At 42.0% G+C, this 27,835-nt stretch overlaps 1 protein-coding gene across 15 annotated transcripts in view; it reads right to left on the reverse strand.

Moving 5' to 3' along the window:
* Nucleotides 1-27,835, reverse strand: part of GIT2 (GIT ArfGAP 2) — a 58,938-nt gene that overhangs the window by 11,395 nt on the left and 19,708 nt on the right. For 2 of the 15 annotated variants that reach the window (XM_049865567.1, XM_049865566.1), the window contains exons 10-16: nucleotides 26,051-26,123; nucleotides 25,701-25,798; nucleotides 24,523-24,634; nucleotides 13,709-13,851; nucleotides 11,154-11,303; nucleotides 7,062-7,310; nucleotides 5,136-5,225 (exon numbers count right to left, since the gene is read on the reverse strand). In XM_049865567.1, coding sequence (XP_049721524.1) covers nucleotides 5,136-5,225; nucleotides 7,062-7,310; nucleotides 11,154-11,303; nucleotides 13,709-13,851; nucleotides 24,523-24,634; nucleotides 25,701-25,798; nucleotides 26,051-26,123 — 915 coding nt within the window. The other 13 variants (XM_049865571.1, XM_049865570.1, XM_049865569.1 and 10 more) reach the window with 11 other exon arrangements.

Below are 27,835 nucleotides of genomic sequence, written 5' to 3' on the forward strand. Positions count from 1 at the left end.
TACCTGTTAACTCTATGCAGCCTTCACGCTCCGGATCTCATTTGGGACCAAAGCCCACCTTTTACTAAAAATTTAGTAATAGGTGAACAGTGGATCCAGAAATGACTTCTTTCCTTTTCCACACCATGTTCTTCTTAGCCCAGGGGCTACTCCATAAAAAGATCCGCGTTACAAATGAAAACAGACATATGAAGCAACACGCCCACATTTAGCTCTCAATGGAGTATGGAGCGTAACTATGATGTTGGTGGTATTAGTTGCCGTTGATTCTGACACACGGCAACCCCACGTGTGCAGAGTAGAACTGCTCCACAGGATTTTTTTAAGGCTGTGACCCTTTCAGAAACAGGATGGCCAGGCCTTACTTCCCAGGTGCCTCTGGGTGGGCTTGAACCACCAACCTTTCAGTTAGTACTCCAGCACTTAACCATTTGTGCCACTCAGGGTTCTATTTTAAAAAACAAACATGCCAGAACTTAAGCACCTATAGGCCTTCTGCGCTGGAAGCCATCTGCAGATTACTTAGTCTAACACCAGCTGAGACACTAGAGGACAGAAAAAGGCTGGGTGGCCCACCCAAGGCCACAGAGTTAGAAAAAAAATGGGACCAGGAACCCAGGTCCCCTGCCTCCAGCTAGTTGTGATATTCCATGCCTGGGGCTCCGAAGATCACTGCTGCTTCAGACACTCCTGGCTCTCCAAGAACCGCCCTCAGAGATGGCTTTTATCAGCCACAGGAAAAAAAAAAACAGTCTTATTAATTCATAGTCATGAGTTGTTTTTAAACCAGTAGGACACTTGGCTTTGAATCACTTTTATCTGTTTCAAAAAAAAGAAGATCCACTCTTAAAAAAAAAAAAAGATTCGGTGCAACCGTGGAGATTGAAAAATGGGACGGAGAACTTTGGAGAGTGGCATCTATTAAGAAAACATTCTGCACCCCACTTTGGAGAGTGGCATCTGGGGTCTTAAACGCTAGCAAGCGGTCATCTAAGATGCATCAATTGGTCTCAACCCACCTGGAGCAAAGGAGAATGAAGAACACCAAAGAAGGTAATTATGAGCCCAAGAGACAGAAAGGGCCACGTAAACCAGAGACTACATCAGCCTGAGACCAGAAGAGCTGGATGGTGCCCAGCTACAACCCATGACTGCCCTGACAGGGAACACAACAGAGAACCCCTGAGGGAGCAGGAGAGCAGCAGGATGCAGACCTCAAATTCTCGTAAAAAGACCAGACTTAATGGTCTGACTGAGACTAGAGGGACCCCGGAGGTCATGGTCCCCAGACCTTCTGTTAACCCAAGACTGGAACCATTCCCAAAGCCAACTCTTCAGACACGGACTGGACTGGACCATGGGATAGAAAATGATACTGGTGAGGAGTGAGCTTCTTGGATCAAGTAGACACATGAGACTATGGAGGCAGCACCTGTCTGGACGGCAGATGAGAGGGCAGAGGGGGTCAGACGCTGGCCGAATGGACATGAAAATAGAGAGTAGAGAGAAGGAGTGTGCTGTCTCTTCAGGGGGAGAGCAACTAGGAGTATACAGCAAGGTGTATATAAGTTTGTCTATGAGAGGCTGACTTGATTTATAAACTGTCACTTAAAGCACACGAAAAAAAAAAGGGGCGGGGGGCAGACAGATTCAAAAGGCAACTTTAAAGGAGGAATCCTAACAATACCCTGGAGCAAATGGCAGTGCTGCCAAGTAGGAGGGCCTTCCAAGATAAAAAAATCTGAAGGGGACCATGTTCCTTTGAAGGAAACTAAAACTACGTTAGTTCTGCAGTGTTTAGTAAAAATTACTTTCCCTCAGTAGTCCTGATTTTATCCATAGGGTTTGAGAATGTCTTCACCTAGAACAGAGATCAGTGGCAGCTGATCCAAAGCCTAGACTGATTATCTTGCAAAACATAAATATGACCAACTTCCAGTTCTACGCCTTGAATTTAATTCAAGTTAATCAAAACATGTACATGACTAAGGGATTTTTTTTTAAATAATTTTTATTGTGCTTTAAGTGAAAGTTTACAAATCAAGTCAGTCTGTCACATGTAAGCTTATATACACCTTACTACATACTCCCATTTACTCTCCCCCTAATGAGTCAGCCCACTCCCTTCTTCCAGTCTCTCTGACTAAGGGATTTTAAAGCTGCTGCAATTTTTAAGGAAATAGCTGTAAACTAAGAGCCTCGTTTAAATATATGGAGACTCTGCAGCATCATCCAAAAGAATGGCTGATTTAGGGTCAGTCAGTCTAAGAAGTCTATGTACAGTCTGATTGCTCCTTACTGATAATGCTGCCTGGCCCCGACAGGCCCCATGGGGACAGGCATAGCAGTCACCCACCCACAGGGTGGAGACCCTTGTGCGGGCCATATTTGCTTACTATCCCCATGGCCTCTTCTCCCCTCCCAAGGCCAATGCTCTCTTCCTCTGTCTGCCAAGGTCTCTTCACAGTTCCCCAAAGTCCCCTATGCAGTCCGGGGCACTCTAACAGAAGACACTTGCTTTGGGCTCCTAAAATTCAGTATGAACTTACACTCACTCAAATTCAACTGGCAAATTATTAAGAATAATGGCTTCGAGCCACATGGGGATTCTGTAGAATTAACCCAAAACCAAACCCAGTGCTGTCGAGTCAATTCTGACTCATAGTGACCCTACAGGACAGAGTAGAACCGCCCCATAGAGTTTCCAAGGAGTGCCTGGCGGATTCAAACTGCCGACCCTTTCGTTAGCAGCTATAGTGCTTAACCACTACGCCACCAGGGTTTCCTTCTGTAGAATTGGGTCCAGTAAAACCCACTACAGTGTTTAAGATCTCTTCCTCTACATCTCCTGCCAGCAAGCAGTTATGCTCCACTTGCTGCCGTGGTTTGATCTGCCTTTAGGAAGGAATCAGTGAGTGAGGGTACAAGTAGGCCAGACGGAAGGCCAAGGGCAGCACTGCGTCCCCAAAAAAACCCAGCGCAGGGAAAAGTGAGACCAGGGTCTTCTGGAGGGGACCTCTAGAAACAGTGACCCCCTTCTCACCTTTCATGGGGGCGTTGGACTAAGCTTTACATTTCTTTGTCTTTAATACACACACACACACACACAAATGGAATGTAAAAAATCTGCATTTAAATAATTATACTGGGAAGTCCTTCCAGAGTTGCTCCAGTGGGGAAAAATCTAAGTAATAGAATTAAACACAGAAAGTTCCACATTTTTATAATGGGTCTTTTTACTTTCCTGGATGTAGTTTGGTAATCAGAAATCAACTGCGTTACCCCACAATGATTAAAAATACCAAGTTTCATTTAAGCATTTTAGAAAAGTAACAACTCGTATACCTCATAAAAGCATGAAGGAACCATTTTTCAAGAATAAAAAACGAAGTATAGGGGCAGCCACCCAGCAGCCACCCAGGAAATCTGTTACTTACACGTTAAGTCCTTTGCCGTTGTCCACAAAAGCAAGTTAGCCAGCTTTCTATTTTATGAAAACTACTGTAAACATGCAGAGCCAAGATCTATTGGTTAAAAAGTGCTGCTCTTTTAAAGCTGTTAATAGAAAAGTTACTTTATAGCTGGTGCTGGTTCGGTTTCTTTAACAGATTTTCAGTTTTCTCTGATTACAGACATACCGTAACAATCTAAATCCAGGACAAAGTTGTCAGAAACAACCAGGATTACCAGTTTAAAAAACACTTTGCCTCAGCGAGTGGTCCTTGCCATGATTTTCAAAACTACCAAAAATTAAAAAAAAAAAAATTCACAGTGGACAAAAGTTTTTTGACTCTTATTAACAAAGTTTCAAACTGGATATTTCATTACTACTTCTCTAACCCTTCGTTTTATTGGAATATAATGAAAACACTACAGGTCAATTTCAGAACTGCTCAAAAAGTTCTAAGTATCATATATCAAGGTTTCCTTTAAAGGCTCTGATAGTGGAAAAGGACCACAAAGGCCCTGATGCATAGGGAGTGGACCAAGGCTCTGTGCAGATCCCATGTTGTCTGCAAAGGTGGCCCCTTCCCCACAGTGAACTTCCCCTCTCTCACCTTGATTACACTCCCCTTTCATAAAAGGTTGAGCCAGCACCTGAACTTAGGTCTTCAAAGCCTGAAACCTTTCCGTGACTGTCCCAGGTTAAGGTCATGCACTCTTTGTGCAAATAATTTGTTTACTGATGGTGCCTCTGGGAGCAGGGCTCGGTTGTGTCACGTAAGTCAATTAACTGACTTGCCAACAGGCTAGGCATAGGCAAAAAAAAAAAAAAAAACCAAACCTGTTGCCCTTGAGTTGATTCTGACTCATGGCGACCCCATGCGTTACAGAGTAGAACTGCTCCATAGGGTTTTCTGGCCTTTAATCTTTATGGAAGCAGTTCACAAGGACTTTCTTTCGTGGAGCTGCTGGGTGGGTTCGAATTGCCAACCTTTATTGTGCTACCCAGGGACCTGGCTGGGCAAACAAGAGGTGCTTAATAAACACTTGTTGCTTGGCTACTCTAAAAGGAGGTACCTGAACCATGTATTGTTGTTGAGAATGTAAGTGATACATCAGCAGGTTGGATGTGGCCAATTAGTGCATGTGAACAGCTTCAGACCAACAGCTGCTCACACCTCCAGTGCCACTGTAGGTCACAATGCTCATGTGGGATGCAGGGACTGGAAAAGCCTGGTTTGTCAGGCATGGTGCTGACGGAAAATATGTCAGAGGGTAAAAAAAGAAACCATGACATGTTAGTGCTTCAGCTAGTCCAAAGACACTAGTTTTGATCCATAATGGGAGCTCTGAACAAGTCCGACGGATTTCCCTATTACAACGGTTAACCAGCAGCCAGCTAATTTTCCGATTGTTTAAAAAGACAGTATGCTCAGAATCAATGCCATAGGGTGATTTGTGAACCTTGTTAAATATCATGTGTGTAACTGAGCAATGTGGAGTTAGACGGAAGGGAGGCATCTCTCTACAGGTCTGCGTTGCGTGTGCCCGCTGTGCTGTGAGAAACCAGGAGGGAAGCGGAGCCCATGCGGGACAGAAGGGCAGTTAGCAGGACTGAAGGACAGAAGCACAAAGCGCCCATGAGCACTGCCGCCTCCTCCAGAGACCAACCAATTCAGAATGTACTTAACCCTTCGGGTGCTTTCGTCCCTCGACCAGGAGAGTGTGGAGGGGAAGGAAGGCAGAGATGAAGAGGAGGTCACAAGCGCACTCCTCCCGATCTAGAAGGGGAAAGAGAAACACACTCGGGAAAACAAAAAACAAACAAAAACCCGGTACCATAACTTGGCTTCCGCCTAGGTTCCCCAATCAAAGAATCATAAAAAACCCTTCACTGTGTGATAGCCCAGTGACAGATTCCCAAAGAATCCTTAATAAAACGGCTCCCATGAATGTCTCTGAACTTAATAAGGCTATTTTCCTATAAGGGAAAAGGTAATACCTCGTATAATTTATCAACAGTTTTTAAACATAAGCTGTTAATGTTGGGTACCACCAAATCAATTTTCTGCTCATACCCAGTCCCCCACTGCCGTTGAGCCAATTCTGGCTCACAGTGACCCTATATGACAAAGTAGAATCGTTCCATGGGGTTTCCTAGGCTATAATCTTTACAGAAGAAGGCCTTTCTCCCACGGAGCCACTGGGTGGGTTCAAACCCCCAACCTTTCAGTTAGCAGCTGAGTGCTTAACCGTTGTGCTGCCAGGGCTTGTTTATAAATGTACAGCCTAAAATAAAAATTTGTTTTTCAGTCAGGATGAATAATATGAAACGAGAAACTACAGGAATAATTGAAAGTTGGTAAATGTTACCAATCTATTCTTCAGTATATTTAACTTTTGCAATAATGTGACATCCTTACGCTCTAAATTTTTCAAAATTAAAAAATACACTCTGAAAACAAAGGTTGCTTTTCTGCAAGTTTGTTCCCAGTTACACAAAAGTAAAATTTTTAACATAGTTCAATGGCATTCCCATTACACCAAATGAATTAACTCTCTTAGAATGTTAAACCAAACAACTTAAAAGAAGTCAAAATACAGACTCCCAATTACAACAACATTGTAATTTTACCACTCTAAAGTTTGACAAAATTAAACTAGGGCAAACTAGGGTTTAATTTATTATTGTGTACTTTCTAATTTGCATTTACCCTGAGAATTATTTTCAAAACTCCTCAAAAATTTGACTCAAGAAATAACAACTTTTAGGCATTAAGAAAGATAATTACTCTTTGGGGGGGAAAAAACCACATAAGAGTTTAAAATGTCTGCAACATTTTTTCAACACAGATTTTTAAAATAATAAAACAATCCAAAAGAAATGTAATATTTAAAAACCTCACAACATAACTTATGCCATCATAAAATAAAATTGTTAGTATGCTGGTACAGAATACAATCTTTGGAATACGACACTGGTAAAATCAATGCAGAGTTTTTACATCGCATTTTTATGAAAGGGGCCAGCAACACATTGTCCAGAAAGAGGAGGCGGAGGAAACAGAAGCGAACCAAGCAGGCACATGGACCACGGTGGTAGGGGCTGCGGTGGCCTGGGCTGCCTCCAGCCTTGCCCTCAGTACCCTGGCGACACCCACTGACCGATCTGCTCCACTGGAGGAACTAAAAAGACCCCTTAGATTCTGAGGGCTCCAGTCCAGAAATGGGCACTTCCCTGTCTACCTCAAGGAAGACGGCACTTCCTTCTGTTAGTGAGTTTTGCGGTTGTTTCTGGAAGTAGGGAAGGAAGCTTTATGAAAAATATGTTCCACGATTGGTTGGTTGGGAAATAGATTATGGATATGAGGGAGAAAAAGGGGTTTGAACAAGAGCCAGAATCCCCAATTTTGTTGGAAAACTTCCCGTCAAGGGCCCTGTATGCTTGTGGGAACACCGCAAGCACTGGATGACATGTTAATACAGCAAACACAAAGACAATTCTCATAGCCGTTTGGCCAAGCAGAGCCATGGGGATCTGCAGGTTCAGAAGGGGGGGACGCAGTGGTCAGGCTGGACAGAGAGTGAACAGCGGAAGCGCCAGTGGTGTTACTTACGTGCGCGGGGAAGGGCTGGAGTCGCGTCCTGCTTTCCTCGGGGTGGTTCACCTCTCCCATGGGGAGGTATGGTTTCTGCCCCGATCCCGTCTCGTACATGGACATGGGCCTACTGCCCCGGGCGGATGGACGTCGCTTTAAGGAAGAGTGGTTGGAAGTGTCTGTGTACTCTGAACCAGTTTGCACCTGATATATAGTGGTTGTGGCCTGTTTCCTGAGGTTCGAATTTTCACTCTGGAGTGTTTGAAGCTGAAAGAAATGTTTGGCAGTGGGACGGTGTTTTTCTATAGCAAGCAGAAAAAGCAAACACCAAATAAACGAATAGACTATCGGTTTTAACAACAGGAATAATTACAGCTAGCTGGGTTGCGAGTAAAAGGCAGCTACAAACAAGAATTCTTCTAGAATGCATGAAACACAACCAACTCACTTCATCACTTAAGCAATCTAAACAGTTTATTTTCTGAATGTGGAAAAGTTGCAGCTTTGAACTTCGTAAAAACTAGAGACAAATGTCTAACCTCTTAAAAATCTGGCATGGTGGGGCTGGGAGATGTTTGTAAGCAAGCTGCACTCTGGATTATTCCAAAGCTGTTTTCAAGCAAGAGCTTGAGATCATGAAAACATCACTTAGGTAACTTGCTTTTCAAGTGAGTCCTAAGCAATTTGCAAATGCCAAAAATTACAGCAGACGCCATGGAAGCAGCACAAGGATAACTAGAGTTGCTCTGCAAAGCAAGAAGACAGCAAAGTTCAGCATATGAAATATTTGATTAGCTATTGCTCTCCAAAAAGCCAACAAGAAAAATTATGAGCAACAAGTTTTTATTACATAATACTCTTGATATTCCAAACAATTTAGTACTTTTTTTTTTTTTTTTTTGGTTTGTTTGTTCGTTTAAATCGAGGGAACCAAATCATGGTAAGTTTGCTATATTAACATATCACGAAGAAAACCGTAAGCCTACGGAACTATGTTTATATCTTCGTCTCAATGCTCCACGTAGCGTGCTTGCTTCCCTCTGGTGATCGATCATCTTTCGGCCAGGGCTGGAATTTTTGGCCTTTCTCTCCTTGGGCTTTGTCACACAAAAACACGACCATGGTAGTGTCGGCTTCAAGCATTCTACTCTGCCTGGCACCACCCCATCTTAGTTAGGGGCTGTCACTTGGAGGCCCTGAGTGCTCTTTCCATTCCTCACATGCAGGCTGCTTCGTGGTGTTTGATGGATTAGAGTTAAGGGGTCAGCAAGGATTCGTGTTACTCTGTACATCTGCCATGTTAAACACAATTAACTGAGTCCATTCTGCACCGTGTCCTTTCCCCTCTGGTGCTCCTTCATCTTCCATGACAATTTATAAGCTGGGTGTGGTGTGAGTTCAGCTGTCTACTCTTGGACAGTGATTGTAAAATCTGACCAAGTTCCCCACCAGTGCCAAGGTTTAGGTCCACAAGCAATTGTATTTGCGCCAGAAGATCATAACCTTCTCAATAGCAAACCCATTCAGTGTTAGGAGTTACTTTTAGTTTTTATTTAGAAAGCACCAATCTGTGTCAAAAACACCAATAGGAGCGGCTCCTCTTCATTAATTAGCATCCTTTCCAAGCAACTGTTAAATGTGAAAGATCAGAAACGAATCACGCTACTTTGTTAGCTATATATAAAAAAAACAAAAAATTTACCTAACTTTGCGAAATAAACAAACTCTATATACTTTATATGAATCGTTCAAAACCTCTGTGAAAGTCTACCTTCCTGCCTCTCCCACAGAAACGCCCACTCATTCTCAGTTTTCTCTAAGAGCGATGCACTAAGGGATGACAGACGGCTCCTACACCAAAAAGGCTCTCGGGGTGGAACTTTTACCTGCGACTTCCTTTCCAAAGAAAGAACAGCTGCAAAGTGACAAGCAGCCACTGAAAATCTCCACATTCCAGGGTCCAGACAGGCATATGGTACTTGTCAAAACTATTTATCAAGGGACCCGTGTCCCAGAGTGAAATGGCCAAGGTCTAAAGAGCGAGGAACATAGCTGACAGGCTCCCTGCACCAAAGGACTGGAGCGTTTGTACACGCACTTGTCTCTCTAAGTAAAAACCTCTGTTACAGGCTCTTACCAAGGCCTAGTAATCAGAAACTATCTGAACACTTTTCAGGCCTCTAAAACAGCCAGCCTGGATCTTGCCTGACTGTATTTTGATAAGCACACAAGTTCCTGGTCTCCATTTTGAAAAATCTTAATCCTCTGTATTTAGAGAGGTGTCTCCGGCTCAATTTTAAAGATACTTAATAATGACCAGGCTATACTTGTTTGTTTGGAAAGAGTATAACAGGAAATAAAAAGTTGCAAATAATTCAACAGGCTCAGAAATCAAAAGCATCTCTTAAGAATGGGAGAGATGATCAACGAGCAATGGCCAACTGTTTCCCTTGGCGTTTCTTGAAGGAGGCTAAGATGTTTGCTTTCAGAGGCACAGGGTTATTTCTGGTGGTTTCGACAAATACTAAAAGGAGCATTATAGAATAAAAAAGGTGATGCTTAGCAGATTGATGTACATGGCAAAGTCGGCATGTTTCAGAAAAAGTCTTGTCAATGAAATTATTAGTCCAATTAGTGGGACAAACTATTAAACAAAAGGTATTTCAGAAAAGACAGAGGAAATGCAAATCCTGTCCATTAGGGCAAAGTACATCTTGTATTTTGATTAAAGGTAAACTGCGGCAAGCGTGCCAGCCCTGTGAGACAAGGGCTGTGGTCAGCCCCATGCACGGCCACGCGCCAGCCCTCCACGAGGCTGGGCGCACAGAGCAAACACCCTCTGAACAGCGGTCGGGCACCTGCACTGCTAATTCTCATCAACCACCTGATTGAAAGTGTTGGTTTGTTTAGGGTTTGATTCTCTTTCCCTTCTATTGTAGGCATGTTAGTTTTTTTATCTCAAATGGTCTCTAAAAAATTATCTAGGACTCAACACCCAAACTATCCCAGACCGAACTCCAGGCAAAGGTGCACCGTGGTTTGCTTCCCTTAAGTAGGAGAGCAAGGGCCGGTTCTCAGTTCTTTGAAGCATCTCTGCGAAAGGGCCCACCACAAATGAAACACCATGGCCTCAGTTTGTGAAGGGGATCTGAAACACCTCACCTCAAACCACAGAATGAAGACACAGGCGTATACACTGTTTTGCTCCTGTTTAAGGGAAGTATACAAAATCTCATTTTTGAAGAGAATAACGGGAGCGATACCTATAAAGTCCTAGGTATAATTTAGAATTTTTCGACTTCCTTTTCTTAGCATTCTCATCAAGACTTACGTTCATAATCTCCCTCTTGAGTATATTCCTTGCTATCATTAGCCACATTCCTTTTAGGGGTTAATATAGTCCAGTATTTCTGACTTTCTCAAAAGGTACTGGGTGAGAAAATCCTAAACAAACGGGGTTGTTTCTTACTAGCATACAGCTCTCGCTAATATAAATAAAACATTTTCGTGTATTTATTGAGAACCTACTGTGTGGCAGGCCCTGCTCCAAGCTCTGAGGACACCGCCACTAAGTGGCAAGGACTGGTGAAAAATGAAGTGGGGAAGTGGGACAGGGCTGCTGGGGGCGCGGGGGGAGCATGGTTAACAATTCAGAACAAGAATGAACAGTGAAAGCAGCCCTTGCATGCCGTGGGGTGGGGTCTGGATCGCTGCTAAGCACATGTGTGTCCAGGGCGTTCGTCTGCTCTGTCTTCATGGCATGGTTAGTCTTTAGAATTAGCTACAGGAAGAATCATGGCCATGCAGTGACACCCAGGCTCCCAGGAAGCACAGAACAGTGCAAGGGTTACTGTAACTGACATCGACACCTACTAGGTCGTTACCTTTCTCCTACTTGGGAAACTTACTCTGGAGATATTTCAAATCCAAAGAAATCTTAATTGAAATATCCAAATATATCCTGCTTCCGAAAAGACAGCTTGGCCCAAGGATTTTTAGGTCTGTTACAACAAGTAACTGCCCTCTGGTCGCAAGCATTGTGGCCTGCAGTTTTTCCTTCTACTACGGGATCAAAAAGTCAATCGCCCTGGCAATTGATGAACATGTTACCTTTTTCTGCATAATTCTCAGCTCGTCACTCAAGTTGTTATTCACCTTCATTAGCTGTTGTATCTTGGCCTCAGAAGCCACTAGAGCGTTTTTGACCTCCATAAATTCTTGTACAGTGACTGGTCCATCTGATAAATCTGAATCTAGGCTCTAAAAATAAATTGGGGAAAATGTTCACAATCTGAGTCGATGATAACATTAAAGACTAACAGCTAGAGCATTTCAAATTCTGACAATGCCAGCTGAACTGCAAAATCCATCACACCAAATAAAGGCTTCTGAAGTAGCACAAAGCTAACATAAATGGGGTCACTGTAACACTTTAAAAAATTTAAGTCAATACTTTCTAACAGAACAGGCAGTGTGGCTACAAATCTTCTCTGACAGTGATTCTCCAAGTGAGTTTGTCTTGTCTTGCTTGCCTTTCTCTTGCTCATTCATTTTTCTCTTTTGTTTGTTCTTTCACTAATTCCTTCATTCCAACAAGATTTTTATTGAGTATCAGGAGTGCAGCAGGCGATAGATTAGAAAACAAAATAGAGATTCCTGCTTCCATGGAGTTTACATTTCAGCAGAATGAGACAGATACAAAAGGAAAACAGGTAAATATACAGTATGATAGGAGGTGATCAGTGCAATAGAAAAAATAGAAGACAGGGCAGGGTAAAACAGGGCTGAGGAGCTAAAGCTGGGGCAAAGCAGACTGCATTTTAATTAGCAAGTGGGGTAAGCCTTTCCACAGGTGAGATGTGAGCAAAAGCTAGAAGGAGGTGAGGACATTAGTCCCAGCAGGAAGACCGGAGTGAGCGGGGCGGAGAGCGGCAGGAGTGAGTCAAAAAGTTGCCAGAGGGCCTGTCACGTGGGGTTTGTGTACGGACTCCAATTTTCACTCTGGGTGCTGCAGGCTGCTTTGGGGAAGTCTGGGCAGCGGAGCCCTGGGTGGGATGGTTGGCTCTTGCCTGTCCTTCCAGGTTCCCTGCAGGGCCCCCATCATGGTCACAGTCACGTGAGCTGGACACTTTGGACACATTATCGGTAAGTCTATCTCTCCACTTCAAACATCCAATTTATTGTCGAGACCTTTCTATTCTCTCTTCCTATTCCCTCATTCTCAAAAAGTTTGCTGAGTCCCTCCAAGGGGCCAGGTCCCGGTGAGGAATGGGGATTCAGCAGAGGGGGGAGAGTGAGTTAACCTGCCATGCTCTCCCGCAGGCTCGCCCATGAGTGGCCTCTCCCAGCCAGGCCCTCCTCACTCAGGCCTGAAGGTGGCTTGTGTCTGCTCTCGTTTGGACCTCTTCGAAAAGATCCTCACCAGGCTCCCTGCCTCCACTCTCTGACCTGCCTGCACAGTCTTCCCTAAGTACAGCTCTGATCACTGCCGTCCTGCCCTGCCTAAAGCCACCTGAGCTCCGCACACCTGCATGCCCGCATGCCCACAGAGGTCCAGGCTCCTCATGTGCCATCACGTTCCTCCATGGTGTGGCCCCAGCTCTTGGCTGCAGCTTTGAGTCCCACTTTTTTTAGGCTGTTCCCCTACATGATGAGGTTTCCCCATTCTCTCTACCTAGATCACCCTTCCCTGCCTCCTCCAAGGCACATCTGAAGAGCTTTTCGTGCCCCATGGTACATATAATAACCAGGACTTTTTCAGCCTCTATGGTTTATTGGGAAGCTGCTATACCACTGATAGCATGGGCTGGCTGCAAGGCAGGGGACTTTATGACTGTCTGAAACTGAGGAAAGAGGCGTGTGCCACAAATTACTGTTTTTACAAGGCACTGTATGAGGTGTCTGAATTTCTGGTATGAAAGATAGAAATTCTGAAAATTTTTATTTGTTACACATGTATACCAACAGACCCTAGCAGAGACTCTAGGGTATAATTAGTGGTACTTCCTATGTACCACTAAACACTTAGGGTAGGCTTGTGGGTGGGGGCAAGAAAAAAAAAATCCATACTACCTACCAAAAATTCAGACACACTCAATGATTCAGTGTACTTTCATTAATGAAAATAGATGGTATCAACAAAAAAATTCAAAGCAGAAAATACATGGGTTACCAAAGGGTTAACAAGCCTTCCCTGGCACCCTTCAGCAGTAAGTCATCTCTCTCCTCCCTCCCCCAGCTTCTATTTGTGCTTCTCATGATATGTACCATTTTGTACCTTTTACTGCAGTTAGCTCACCTATTAGGTGGCAACATCCTCACAGGAAAGTGACAAGGCCTCAGTCAAGAGAGTATTATCCAGAGAAGTCACCCCATAAATATTTTTCAAATGAATACAACATACCAGTCACAACTCACAGGTTCTACAGAATCACAACTGCAGACCTGCTGTGATTCAGCAATTCACTCTGGGATGAAGGAGCTCTATTTTATAACTATTTACCTCCTTCCACTTTTGGTCGGCCCAAGCTAGGAGTGAACCCAGCTGTAACTCTATGCACCTTTCCTAGGGCCAGTCCTCAAGTGATTTGCAAATAAAGCAACTTTGTAGGAGAAATATTTTAAAAAGCAACATCGCCATTTCGGTGTGAGGTGTGTGATCCTACCTTCTGCCTGTTTGCCTTGCTTGCCGTGGTTTCTAAATCCGTGTCTTCGTCTGATGCCACACTGTCATAGTCCGGCTGGTCGTTGTCTTGGCTCTCAACACTGTGCTGGTTATTGATGGTTTTCAGTTTGAGCTCCACATTGTCTATTGACACAAATAAACAACTTTACTTCAGGCTTGGGAAAAAAAAAAAAAAAACGCCAACACACTCTTGGGAGGAATTTGGGTCTAGTCATTTAAAGAATGGAAAGAAAATGACAGAATCAGCCATGTCAAAATCACATGTAGATTCTGGGAAGATGACAGCGTCAACAGACCAGTGTTCTGATCCTATTCCACAAAATACAAGGAAACAGCGCTCAGCTTTGACAGATTCTGAATCAGGGAGCAGAGGAAAGCAAGGGGGAAGTGCAAACAGGCAAGAATCAATGAATCAACAAGTCGCATACAGCAGGAAAATGGCTTCTCTCACCAACCTGCCTCTTCCCCCATTCACACAGGCTGACAGCTGCTGTGAACTGGGGAAGTGGCCCAGAAAAAAAGCCTCCTTCCCTAACCACCACAGTCCCTGCCTGTACAAACAGACAAGGCCCCAAGCTTCTGCACTAAAATCAACAAGGCAGACTTCCCCAGAGATCCATTTGGAGTGAGCCAACACCTCAACCCACCCACTGTTGGCTGTGAGCCTGCTGTGCAATTGCTAAGAAGGCCCAGGTAGTAGAACCTGCTCTCATAGTCAGCACTCTATCTGCCTCCCTGCACACCCCACAGCTCAGGCCTCTGAAATCAACAGCACAGACCTCCCAGGGAGTCAAGTCAGGTCTGTCTGCTCTCCATTTCAGTTGGTGCTGAGGACTGCTGACTGAGGCTGCTGTGTGCCAGGAAGCAGACATCTTTAGTGGAGGCTACACCCACAGGCAACATACTGGGGTGCGGGGGGGCTCTGATAGCAACAAGACAGACCTCCCCGGGGGTCCATTTGGAGTGTGACAACCCTTCCCCCATTTGAACACTGTTACCTGCAAGTTGGCTGTGAATTGCTATAGAAGATTCCTGTATTGGAGTCTGCTCCCATAATCAACACTCTACCTGCCCCCCCTGTGCACCCCATAGCTCTGGCCTCTGAAACCTACAGGACAGGCCTCCCTGGAAATGAGTTTGGGTCTGTCTACTCTCCCTTCCAGTTGGTGCTGAGGACTGCTGACTGAGGCTGCTGTGTGCTAGGAAGCAGGCACCTTTAGTGGAGGCTACACCCATAGCCAACATACTACAGGGTGCTCTGTTGGCAACAGGCCAGACCTCCCCGGGGTCCATTCAGAGTGTGACAACCCCTCCCCTGACTGGTAACTGTAGGCTGCTGGACTGATATGAACTCCTACAGAAAGTTCCCTACAGTGGAGTCTGGAGGCGGGTAACCTAAGTGGAGACTGTTCCTCCAACAACCACAGGGCCACTGGGGCTCTAAAATCAACAACACAAATCTCTGAGGTCCTTCTGGGGACTGCCAGCCCCTCTTCCTCCTGAAACAAAAGGAAGTCTACCTGTGCTTTCCCTGACTCCCAGCTCGGATATAAGCAGCCCCCTCAGAGCAGGGAAGGAAACCTTACGTAAAACCAGAGGGCAACACTCAACCCCAAAGGGAGCTCACTGAGTATGGATTTTCTGACTAAAAACATGGCTACAGAAACAAAGAAGGGAAAGGAGCAATAACCACAGAAAGAGAAGACTGCAATCCCTGGTGGACAGATTGACTGATACATGGTATCTCACCTGAGTGGCAGTGCCCACTAGTGGATAGACTGACCTATAGCATATTCTCTGGTGGGTCTGGGAGACATTGAAAGCTGAAAAACAAGATTGGGAACTTTCAAATCTTAATTAAACCAGGGAGGGAGGAGGAGAAGGAAAGAAAATGGCAGGCAAAGGCCACAGGCTCTGCCTGCCTAAGAGTTTTCTGCAGAAAGTAGCACAGGCAAAAACATCAAATACTGGGGAAAACTGAGAAAGTGAACACGCTTGAAAATTCCAATGCCCCAACAAAAATCACAAGACACACAAAGAATAGAAAAATAATGGCCTGTTCAAATGAACATAATAAAGGCAGGGAAAGTGCATCTAGGGATGACCAAAAAAAAAAAAACCTAAGAAAATAATACAACAAGGTTAAACATAATTAAAGAAATTAAAGAACCGAGGGAAAACAGACAAAATGCTAAAATAAATAAGGAAAACAATGTAAGAACAAAAGCAGGATCTAAAAAAAGGGATGTTGCAACTGAAAGGGACAATAACTGAAATGAGAAACATAATAGAAGGACTTACCAACAGATATAAGCAGGCAGAAGAAAGAATCAGCAAATTAGAGAATAAGAGTTAAAATTACAGACACTGAAGAGCAACAAGAATGAAGGCTCAAGGAGGCTGAGAACAGTTTAATGGCATTATGGGACAATAACAAGAGACCTAATATATGCATCATGGGTATTCCAAAGGAGATGGGTGAAAGGGACAGAAAGAAGATTTTAAGAAATAAGACATAAAGTTTCCTCAATCTAATGAAGAACATAAATCTACAAATCTAAGAAGCTCAAAGAACCTCAGGCAGGATAAACCCCAGGAGATCTACACCAAGATACATCACAGTTAGGCTCTCAAAAACAAAAAAACCCAAAACCCAGTGCCGTTGAGTTGATTCCGACTCATAGCAACCCTATAGGACAGAGTAGAACTGCCCCATAGAGTTTCCAAGGAGCGCCTGCCGGATTCAAACTGCTGACCCTTTGGTTAGCAGCCGTAGCACTTAACCACTACGCCACCAGGGCTCTCAAAAAGTAAGATAAAGAGAGAATCCTGAAAGCACTGAGAAGCAAATAGTCACACACAAAGGATCACCAAAAAGATTAAGTGGCGATTTCTCTTTAGAAACACTGGAGGCCAGAAGGGATATATTTAAATGATTAATTAAAGTACTGAAAGAAAAATTAACAACTGTTAACCAATAATACTATACCCAGCAAAACTGTTCTTTAAGAATGAGGGTAAAATTAAAACATTCCCAGATAAACAGAAGCTGAGAGTTCATGTCCACCAGACTGGCCTTACAAAAATACTAGTGGGAGTTCTGAAGATGGAAGGGAAAAGACAATAGAAAGTAATTCCCCAAAGTTATACATAAAAAGAAAGATCAATAATAAAGGGAAATGCATGGACAAGTATGAGGGCTGGTAATAAGGTATTCACGCTTGATAATTTTAAATGTTCTGCCTTCATGTTTTTAAATAACAAATACATAAAAAGCAAGGATAAAAATATGTTACAGGGCACAAGAACTATAAAGATGTAATTAGGATAACAACAACAAAAGGAGGGGGAAAAGGAATGGTATACAGAATTTCTTGTATGTTACTGAAGTTAAGTTGGTACCAACTTACCCTAGATTGTTATAAATACAAGTTGTGAAATGTAATATTCATGGAAACCAAGACATAAAAGACAAACACAAAAGGAAAGGAGAAGGAATCCAAAAATCCTCACTACAATAAACTAACAAAACAGAAAAGCAAGCCGTAGTAAAGGCCGAAGACAAAGAAGGCTTAAGAAACACAAAAAACAATGTTTGATTTGCCACCAAACCAAAAACTCATTGCCGTCGAATCAATTCCAACTCTTAGTGACCCTACAGGACACAGGAGAACTGTGCCATATGGTTTCCAAGGCTGTAAATCTTTATGGAAGCAGACTACCACATCTTTCTCCTGCGGAGCGGCTGGTGAGTTTGAACTGCTGATCTTTCAGTTAGCAGCCGAGCACTTAACCACTATGTCACAAGGGCTCCTAACAACCTGGATAACCTAGATGAAATGGACAAATTCTTAGAAGCATGCAACCTACCTAAACTGACTCAAGAGGAAATAAAACTCTCGACAAACCCATAACAAGTGAAGAGATCGAACTAGTGGTAAAAAAAATCTGCCAACAAGAAAAAGCCCTGGACTAGATGACTTCACTGAGGAATTCTACCAAACATTTAGAGAAGAACTGACACCAATACTGTTTAAACTTTTTAAAATATAGAAAAGGAAGGAATATTGCCTAATTCATTCTATGAAGCAAACACAGCACTGATACCTAAACCAGACAAAACCACTATAAGAAAAGAAAACTACAGGCCAAAATCCCTTATTAATACAGTTGCAAATATGAATATAGTTGCAAAAATCCTTAATAAAAGGTGAACAGAATCCCACAGCATATTAAAAGAGTCATACACCATTACCAAGCAGGGATTATTCCAGGAAAACAGATGGTTCAACATTAGAAAGTCAATCAATGGAATACGCCACCTCAACGGAACAAAGGAACAGAAAGAACCACATGACCATCTCTATAGATGCAGAAAAAGCATTTGATAAAATCCAATATCCTTTCTTGAAGAAAACTGGAATAGAAGAGAAATTCCTCAATATGACTCAGGGCATATATGAAAAGCTGACATTATACTTAATGGAGAAAGACTGAGAGATTTTCCCTTGAAATCAGTAACAAGACAAGGGTGCCTGCTTTCACCACTTCTATTCAATACTGTATTAGAAGTCCTAGCCAGAGCAATAAGACAAGAAAAAGAAATAAAACGTATCCAGATTGGAAAAGAATAAGTAAAATTATCTGTATTTGCAGATGTTATGATCCTATACATACAAAATCCCAAAGAGTCCACAAGAAAACTTTTAGAGCTAATAGGGAAATTTAGCTGCAGGGTACAAGGTCAACGATAAAAAAAATCAGTTGCATTTCTATACACCAGCAATGAGGAACCTGAAAGGGAACTTAGGGAAACAATTCCATTTACAATAGCATCTGCGAGAATAAAATACCTATGGATAGATCTAACCAGGGACATGAAGGACTTATACAATGAAAACGATAAAACACTGCTGGAAGAAGTTAAAGAACACGTAAATAAATGGAAAGATATTACATGTTCATGAATTGAAAGACTTAACATTGTTAAGATGTCAATACCACCCAAAGCAATCTAGATTCAAAGCAATTCTGAACAAAATTCCAACAGCCTTCTTTATGGAAACAGAAAAAAACCAACCCTCAACTTTGCATGGAATGGCAAGAGACCCCGAACAGCTAAAGCAATGTTGAAAGAGAAGAATGAAGTAGGAGGACACATACGTCTTGATTTTAAAACATACTATACAGCTACAGTAATCAAAACAGCCTGGTACTGGCATAGCAATAGACACACAGACCAATGGAACAGAATTGAGAGTCCAGAAATAAACCCACACGTCTATAGTCAACTGATTTTTGACAAGGGTGCTAAGTCCATTTGATGGGAAAAGAAGAGCCTCTTCAATAAATGGTGCTGGGAAAATTGGATTTCTACATGCGAAAGAATGAAACAGGATCCATGTCTCATACTACACACAAAAACAAGTTAAAAAAGGTTAAGGACTTAAGGACCTAAGTGTGCAAACTAAAACCATAAAATTATTAGAAGAAAAAGCAGTGGCAATGCTGTCAGGTCTAGCTTTTAATAATGGGCTAACATACCAACAAAAGCACAAACAGCAAAGGACAAAATAAATAAATAGGACCTCATAAAAATTAAAAAGACTTTACCAAAAAAGTGAAAAGATAAGCTACCAACTGGGAGAATATCTTCAGAAACCCTGTATCCAACAAGAATCTCATAACCAAAGTATATAAAACTTCAACAACCTAAAAACAAAAAGACAAATAACCCAACCATAAAACTGGCAAAGGACTTGACAGATATTTCACCAAAGAGGACATTCAGATGGTCCCCAAACATGAAAAGATGCTCAGCATAATTAGCCATCAGAGAGATGCAAATCCAAATCACACTGAGATACAATTTCGCTCCCATTAGGATGGCTAAGATAAAAAAAATAGAAAACAACCAATGCTGGCAAGGATGTGGAGAAATTGGAACCCTCACCCATTGCTGGTGGGAATGCAAAATGGTATAGGTGTTGTGGAGAAGTGTGGCGGTTCCTTAGAACTACCAAATGACCCAGAAATTCTACTCCTAGGTATATGCCCAAAAGACTTGAAAGCAGAGACTCCAAAAGAGACTTGTACACCACTAGACTAAAGCAAAAGCAGAGAAGTTTCCTGAATAAACTGAACGCTTCGAAGGCCACCGTAGCAGGGATGGGGGTGTGGGAACCATGGTTTCAGGGGACATCTAGGTCAACTGGCATAATAAAATCTATTAAGAAAACATTCTGCACCCCACTTCGGGGGGTGGCATCTGTGGTCTTAAACGCTAGCAAGAGGCCATCTGAGATGCATAAATTGGTCTCAACCCACCTGGAGCAAAGGAGAATGAAGAACATCAAACACACAAGGTAATTATGAGCCCAAGAGACAGAAAGAGCCACATAAGTCAGAGACCACATCAGCCTGAGACCAGAAGAACTAGATGGTGCTCGGCTACAACCAATGACTTCCCTGATAGGGAACACAACAGAGAACCCCGGAGGCAGCAGGAGAGCATAGGGATGCAGACCTCAAATTCTCATAAAAAGACCAGACTTAATGGTCTCACTGAGACTAGAAGGACCCTGGAGGTCATGGTCCCTAGACCTTCTCTTAGCCCAAGACAGGAACCATTCCCAAAGCCAACTCTTTGGACATGGATTCGACTGGACTATACGACAGAAAATGATACTGGTGAGGAATGAGCTTCTTAGATCAGGTAGACACATGAGATTATGTGGGCAGCTCCTATCTGGAGGGGAGATGAGAGGGTGGGGGGGGGCCAGCAGCTGGCCGAGTGGTTACGAAAATAGAGTGGAGAGTAGGGGTATGCTGTCTCATGGGGGGGAGCAACTGAGAGTATATAGCATGGTGTATATAAATTTTTGTATGAGAGACTGACTTGATTTGTAAACTTTCACTTAAAGCACAGTAAAAACCAAATAATAGTTAAGCTTAACTAGTGAAAAATGTGTGCCTTTTAAGAAGATTCTAGATAGGATCAAATTGACAAGAGCACTGGTTTAAGATTAGATAGGAACCTTAGGAGGCAACGACTTTAAGTTAGTGGGGGAGGAACAACTCAGAAAAGGAAAGTGAGAATGGTTGCACAGCTCAAAGAACGCAGTCAATGTCACTGAACTCTACATGCAGAAACTGCTAAATTGGTATGTGTTTTCCTGAGTATATTCTCAACAACAACAAAAAATAATAAGATAAATTATAGAAAAACAACAACAACAACAAAATACCACAATGAGCTTCTACTTCACACCCACTAGGATAGCTACTATTAGAAAAAAAGAAAATAACAATTGTTGGTCAGGGTATAGTGAAATTGGAACCCTCCTGAATTGCTGGTGGGAATGTAAAATGGTGCAGCTGTTGCAGAAACAATTTGGAAGTTCCTCAAAAAGTTAAACATAGAATTATCATAAGACCCAACAATTCCACTCTTAGGCATATATCCAGAAGACCTGAAAACAGGGTCACAAAACAGATACTTACATAGTGATATTCACTGCAGCACTATTTATAATAGCCAAAAGGTGGAAACAACTCAAAAGTGTCCATCAACAGATGAACGGATAAATAAAATGTGGTATATAAACACAACAGACTACTACTCAATCATAAAGAGAAATGAAGTTCTTATACATACTAAGACATGCATGAACCTTGAAAACATTATGCTAAGTGATGTCAGACATAAAAGGACAAATAACATATGATTCTTCTTACACGAAATATCTAGAATAGGCAAATGAACAGCCAAAAGTTTATTAATGATTGCCAGGAGCTGGGAGGAGGGGAGAAATGGGAGTTATTGCTGAAGGGTGCTGAGTTTCTGTTTGGGATGGTGAAAAATTTGGAAATTGACAGGGGTGATGGCTGGAAAACAGGATGAATGTTAATTAATGGCAATGAACTGTACACTTAAAAATGGTTAAAATGGATTTTTTTTGTATATTTTTTACTGGAATAAAATTAAAATAAAACAAAATCAGAGCAATACAGGAATAGCAGAAAAAGTTATCAAGCAGATGGACAGCCTACCAGAAGCTGCCTAGAGATTTCAGCATCCCTCTACCTGTCAAATGTGCACATACTCGGGAGAAGATTTAAGAAACAGCTGCTCACATTAAGGTGACAGGTTCCCAAGTTTCAATCATTCAAAGAGAAATAGCGCAGCTCCAAATCATGGAAATAAAACTATAACTAATGTAAGATAAACTGTAACTCAGTTACAATGGTAACTTGTTTACAAGGTAAGTGGCAAGTCAAAAAGAAGTCCTCATGGCACAGTGGTTAAAGCTCTCGGCTGCTAACAGACAGGCCAGCAGTTTGAACCCACCCACCAGCTGCTCCTTGGGAGAATGATGTGGCAGTCTGCTTCTGTAAAGATTTACAACCTTGGAAACCCTATGAGGCCATTCCACTTGGTTCTAAACGGTCACTATGAATCAGAATCGACTTGAGAGCAATGTATTTTTGGTTTGGTGGCAAGTCAAAGCAGAAAGGTGGTTGCCAAAGTGGAGCCTCAGAGGGAGATGACCAAAGAACAAGCACAATGGCATTTAGTCACTGAATCCCAATGGAAGAGAGAGAGACAGGAGAATGAAGCAGTGGACACACTCAGGCCTGTTATTACCCGCTGCTGTCAGATCAATTCTGACTCAAAGCAACCCTACAGGACATAATAGAACTGCCTCATAGGGTTTCCGAGGCTGTAAATCTTTACAGAAGACAACTGTCACACCTTTCTCCTGCAGAGTGGCTGGTGAGTTCAAACCGCCGACCTTTCAGTTAGCAATCGAGCACTTAACCACTGCACCATCAAGGTTCCTTGCCTGCTATTAGGAAGGTGTATATTCCATAAGGGAGCAGGGATGATTCTATAGACTCCAACACACTCTGAATAAAAGATTTTACAAATGATTCAAGTCTATCCAATTTCTTTCAGGCAACTCAAGCCAATCTCTGACTTCTTTTTCTTTCTTTTTTAAGTAATATTTTAATTTTACTGTGTTTCAGTGAGAGTTTACAGCCAATCTCTGATTTTTTATCTTGTTTCCCAGGTATATCGATGGGTGATGCTCGGGTGATAGCTTATGGTTACTTAAAAGAAACAGATCTTACTTTAGTTTTTAAAATTGATATTTAAAATACACATAAACATTCTGATTACAGAAGTAATACAGATTCAATAGAGAATATTTGAAAACTAATGAATAAGGACCATAAACCAATCACTCCGCCATTGTTAACATGTTGGTCTCTTTCCTTCCAGTCTTTATTCTAAGCATATATATGCATGCTTACACTTACACGTGCCATACTCATGCGTACATATGTATCTTTGCCTTAGAAAATTGGGATGATACTAAACCTTTAAAAATGTTTATCGAATGCTCTGGAAAAAAAAAAAAAAGTCTGCATCCCAAACCTACTGCTGTTGAGTCGATTCTGACTCATAGCGACCCTATAGGGCAGAGAACTGCCCCCACAGGGTTTCCAAGACTGTAATTCTTTATGGAAGCTGACTGCCACATCCTTCTCCTACACAGCGGCTGGTGGGTTCAAACCACTGACCTTTCAGTTGGCAGCCAAGCGCTTAACCACTGTGCCACCAGGGCTCGATATCTTCATACCAGTCACATATGTGACTAATTGTCCCTCTATTATTAGTTAGTTGTTTTCTAATGTTTTCATTGCTATATATGACATACATACAACATATGCATCCAAGGATTATTTCCTTTTAATTCCTAGAAATGGAACTACCAGAATCAGAATATGCACATTTTGAGTCTTCAAATTTATGCAAGGACCCTTACCACTGCACCTTCACCAAAATTTAAATCTGTAAAGATCTAAATACACCAAGTTGTCAGTTTGTCAGTTAATGATGACCCTCTCTGGGGAATGGGATGCTGAACTTAGTTAATGGGAAATTTAACTTTTATGGTACATATTCCTTGACCAGTCCCTGGAGAAGGACATCAAGCTTGGTGAAGTTGAAGGTCAGTGAAAGAGAGGAAGGCCCTCAAGTAGATGGACTGACAGAGTGGCTGCAACAATGGGCTCAAACACAGCAATGACATTGAGGATGGCGCAGGACCAGACAGCGTTTAGTTCTGTTGTACATAGGGTCCCTATGAATGAGAACCGACTCGGACACGTAACACACTTCTTGTTTAAATACTTTACCGTAAAAAATGTATTATTTCTATAAGCAGGAGAAAACCAACAAGGATACAGTTAATTGGGGTACGGAGGAAGTGTGTCCCTAAGCATGGAGACAGGACCCTGAGCTACTGAGCTAGACTAAGTAATGGCACCTCTGAAATAGGTACTGCTTTCCTTACAATTATAAACCACAATAATTCTCATTTTAAAGTTTATAATAACAGATTTTAAGCATTTAGAACTTAGTTTTGTAAGTAACAGCAAGTGGGATGCAACGTTAATCAACATAGTTAATTTTCTTATGTCTTCTCAAAAGTTAAGTCAGACTTCTGAGTTAATTTCAAGATGCAAGTTTATAGGGAAAATAAGTGACCCAAGAGGAAAAAAAAATATTCCCTTGCATTTAAAATTTGAATAACAATAACTTGAAAATATTTTACATTCACCAGGGTTCAGAGAGGTATATTTTTAGTCACAACGTATTGCCAGTAAAACTTATAGGATGTGAAATAAGCTGTTGATTACTGCCTTAATTAAAGTATAACTTTAACACCCATGATAAGTTTAGAAGGCCAAAAAAGCAAACACGTACAGACTTGAAATAGTTACCTTTTGAACTAGAGAGAGGACTGCCCTGCTGTCTCCTCTTGGCATCACCGAGAATGTCAATAACCAGCGTGGCAAATTCATGGGCATTAAACCGAGCTAATTTCTGTCTGCCCTAAGGATGAGAAAATAATTGGAAATATTTCCAATGTTAAAGATACAAATGTGTATATATTTTCACACAAAACTGATCACATCATTGCTAGAATTCTGCCAAGACCTTCCAGCATGCTTAAAATATAATCAATCTCAGCCATAATTAAATCAAATGGTCACATTTTCCATGCTAACAGTTTAAAACCATTTACACAAGAGAATTTCATAACATTTAGGTTCTCACAATGCACATTTATTTTTGTGAACAAAAAACGGTTCTATTTACTGCTTTTCTTCTAATATCAATTCGGTTTTTAAGTAGACCCCAAAAACCCATCCCATTAAGTAGACCCAGCTATGAAAAATTAATTTGGGGAGAAACTGCAAAATTTCAAGATAAACAATGTTTACCCATCGTTATATATAGTCATTAATCAATAAAAATTAAAATGCCTGATTTATGCAACTTTTCTCCTCTTGGTGGTGGTTTAGGTTGTTCTAATCGATTCAACGGCACTGGGTACTGGGTTAATGTTCTATTATTACATACACAGTGTTTTGGTGAAAATCATTGTGTATAAATCTTTTAATTTTTTATTATTTGATTAGAATACATTTCCATGTGAAAGAATGTACTTAAGTTTGAGAATTCTGAAACTGATCAATGAATTGCTTTTTGAAGTTTGCAGCAATTTAAACACTTACTGCAGTGTGAGAAAGGCCATCTTGCCATGTCCTTACCAGCTGGGAGTATCCTTTTATTGTACATTTTATTAATTTGATGGATCACAGTTTCATTAATGTCTTTGGGTTGCTTTCTTGGATTACTAATGAGGTTAAACATTTCTTCACATTTGTAAGCCATTTGGATTTCTTCTGTGAATTGCTTTATATAATTTCCTAGTCATCTATTTACATCTACTGGTTTTCTTATCCATTTGTGAGTTGCATGTGTGATACATGTAGGATATTAACACCTTATCAATCAAAAAACTTAAGCTACCTTCCCTGGAAAAATAAAATCCCACCATATCAGTCATTTCCCAAATACTACTACGAGATACTTTTCAAACTGAGACACTTGCCTGGTTTCGTGTTGATGAGTACTCAGGGTTGACCGGAAGGAAGGGAACCACGGTCGTCTCGGTTACCAGCGTGCTGTGGTTTTGAGTGGCAAGCCAGACTAGCCAGAGGAAAGAGCCAGAGATAGAATCTCATCACAACTGGTGTGCCACTGCTGCTCTGGGAGCCACGGCTCACGCTTTACTAGGGAGACTTGGGGGAGCACACTCTGAAGCCAACATACACAAAGGTAAATGTCGAGGCACGAGTTATCAGGACAGGAGAAACTGGGCAAGGCAAACACTGAAGCTGGCGGCTTGTCGCCACCCACTGATAGCAGAAGCTTACAAGATTAAGCCACACGTTAAGTCACCTGCATCGGTCTCTCGCCTGTCAACTTCGTCGTACACGTCCATCGCAAGTTCTTCAAACAAATGATTACTTAGCTGAAAGTAAAAAATATCAGGAACACAAGGGACAAAGATTAACACTATATATATATATACCCGCTGCCATCGAGCCGATTCCGACTCATAGCGACTTTATGGGACAGAGTAGAACTGCCCTGTAGAGTTTCCAAGGAGCGGCTGGGGGATTCAAACTGCCGATCTCTTGGTTAGCAGCAGTAGCACTTAACCACTATGCCACCAGGGTTTCCAGATTAACACTAACTAGAGGGGCCTTAATTGCCCTTTTATCTCCAATGTCTTACCCAAAGCAAGTGCTTATTTAGCAAATACCCACTGTTAAAAGGGCAGACACTAAAATTTCCAAATAGTACAGATCTTCTAGAAATTGCCTCCCACAGCAGCCTTGTTACTTTCTGATACAGACATGGTTGTTGCTATTAAAAGATGTGAGATGTGCACAGTGCATAATTTCAAAAGTAAGTTCTAGTTCTCTACTCTTCACATGATATTACCCTTTCAGTTTCCTCTTCTACGCTTGAGAGCACTTACCAGTTCCCCAAACACAAGGGATCCTAAACACTTGGTAGGGTAAAGAAACCAAAACATCCCATGTTGAGAGGATTACAATGTGCCATTGAACAAAAACATTACCCAGGCCTCAGTTAACTTTCCCTGCTACCTTCCTTGCTAGCAGTCTTCCATTCCCCGAAAGAACTAAGCTGACCCAATGAAGCACAGGCCGTTTGATGAACGCGCTGTGCAGAGTCAGCTAACCAATCAATCACCACACAGACAGAAGTGTCTAGTGGAGGCAGTGAGGATGGGTAAGACAATCAAGGTCTTCCTCAACTCAGACCAGGTGAAGACCCTGGGAGGGAGGACTCAGCCCTCCCTGCACTTTTTCTTTCATAAAATGCACCCTGCCACTGATAGCTGTCACTATTTAATCAGCTGTTTCCCTGCTCTGTGAGGGCAGACTCTGTGTTTGTTACCTTTCCTACTGTGTTCCTCACACACAAACAGGACAGGGCATTTAGGAGGTACTCAATAAACAGCCACTCATGGACTGACCAGGAGGTAGTATTTTATGCAGTGCTTTAAAATGCTGGCTACAAAGACCTCATCCAAACCCAAACCTGTTGCTGTCGAGTCAATTCTGACTCATAGTTACCCTATAAGACAGAGTACAACTGCCCCATTAGGGTTTCCAAGGAGCAGCTGATGGATTCGAATTGCTGACCTTTTGGTTAGTAGCCGTAGCTCTTAACCACTGGGCCAGCAGGACTCCAAAAAAACCTCACAGGAACACATTAAAAGGGGTACAATACACTGTTGGGTTAAAAAAAAAAAAAAAAAGAAGGAAAAAGAAAAAACAGGATATAAAATTCTATAATTATGGTAAAGTTTCAGTTTAAAAATGATATGCATGTGAAACAAGAACTGGAAGAAATACATCAAAATACAGAGTCTGAATCAATTAAGGGTATAGTGATGGAGAATGCTTCCCCCTTCTCTATTTTCCAAATTTTCTCTAATCTGGTTATACCACATTTATAATTAAAAATAAACCCTAAGAGCCTACTGCTGGTTAAGATGATGGAGGTCTGGAAACCTGACCCTGCTTTATAAACATACAGTCTCTTTCCTCTAAGGGGGCTACAAGCTAGTGTTATTGGTACTAACAACAACTATAATGGCTAATACTGATTGCTTACATCCAGGCACTATGTTAACATCATCATATTTAA

The sequence above is a fragment of the Elephas maximus genome, chromosome 22, assembly GCF_024166365.1.
Source record: "Elephas maximus indicus isolate mEleMax1 chromosome 22, mEleMax1 primary haplotype, whole genome shotgun sequence".
Taxonomy (NCBI): Eukaryota; Metazoa; Chordata; class Mammalia; order Proboscidea; family Elephantidae; genus Elephas; species Elephas maximus.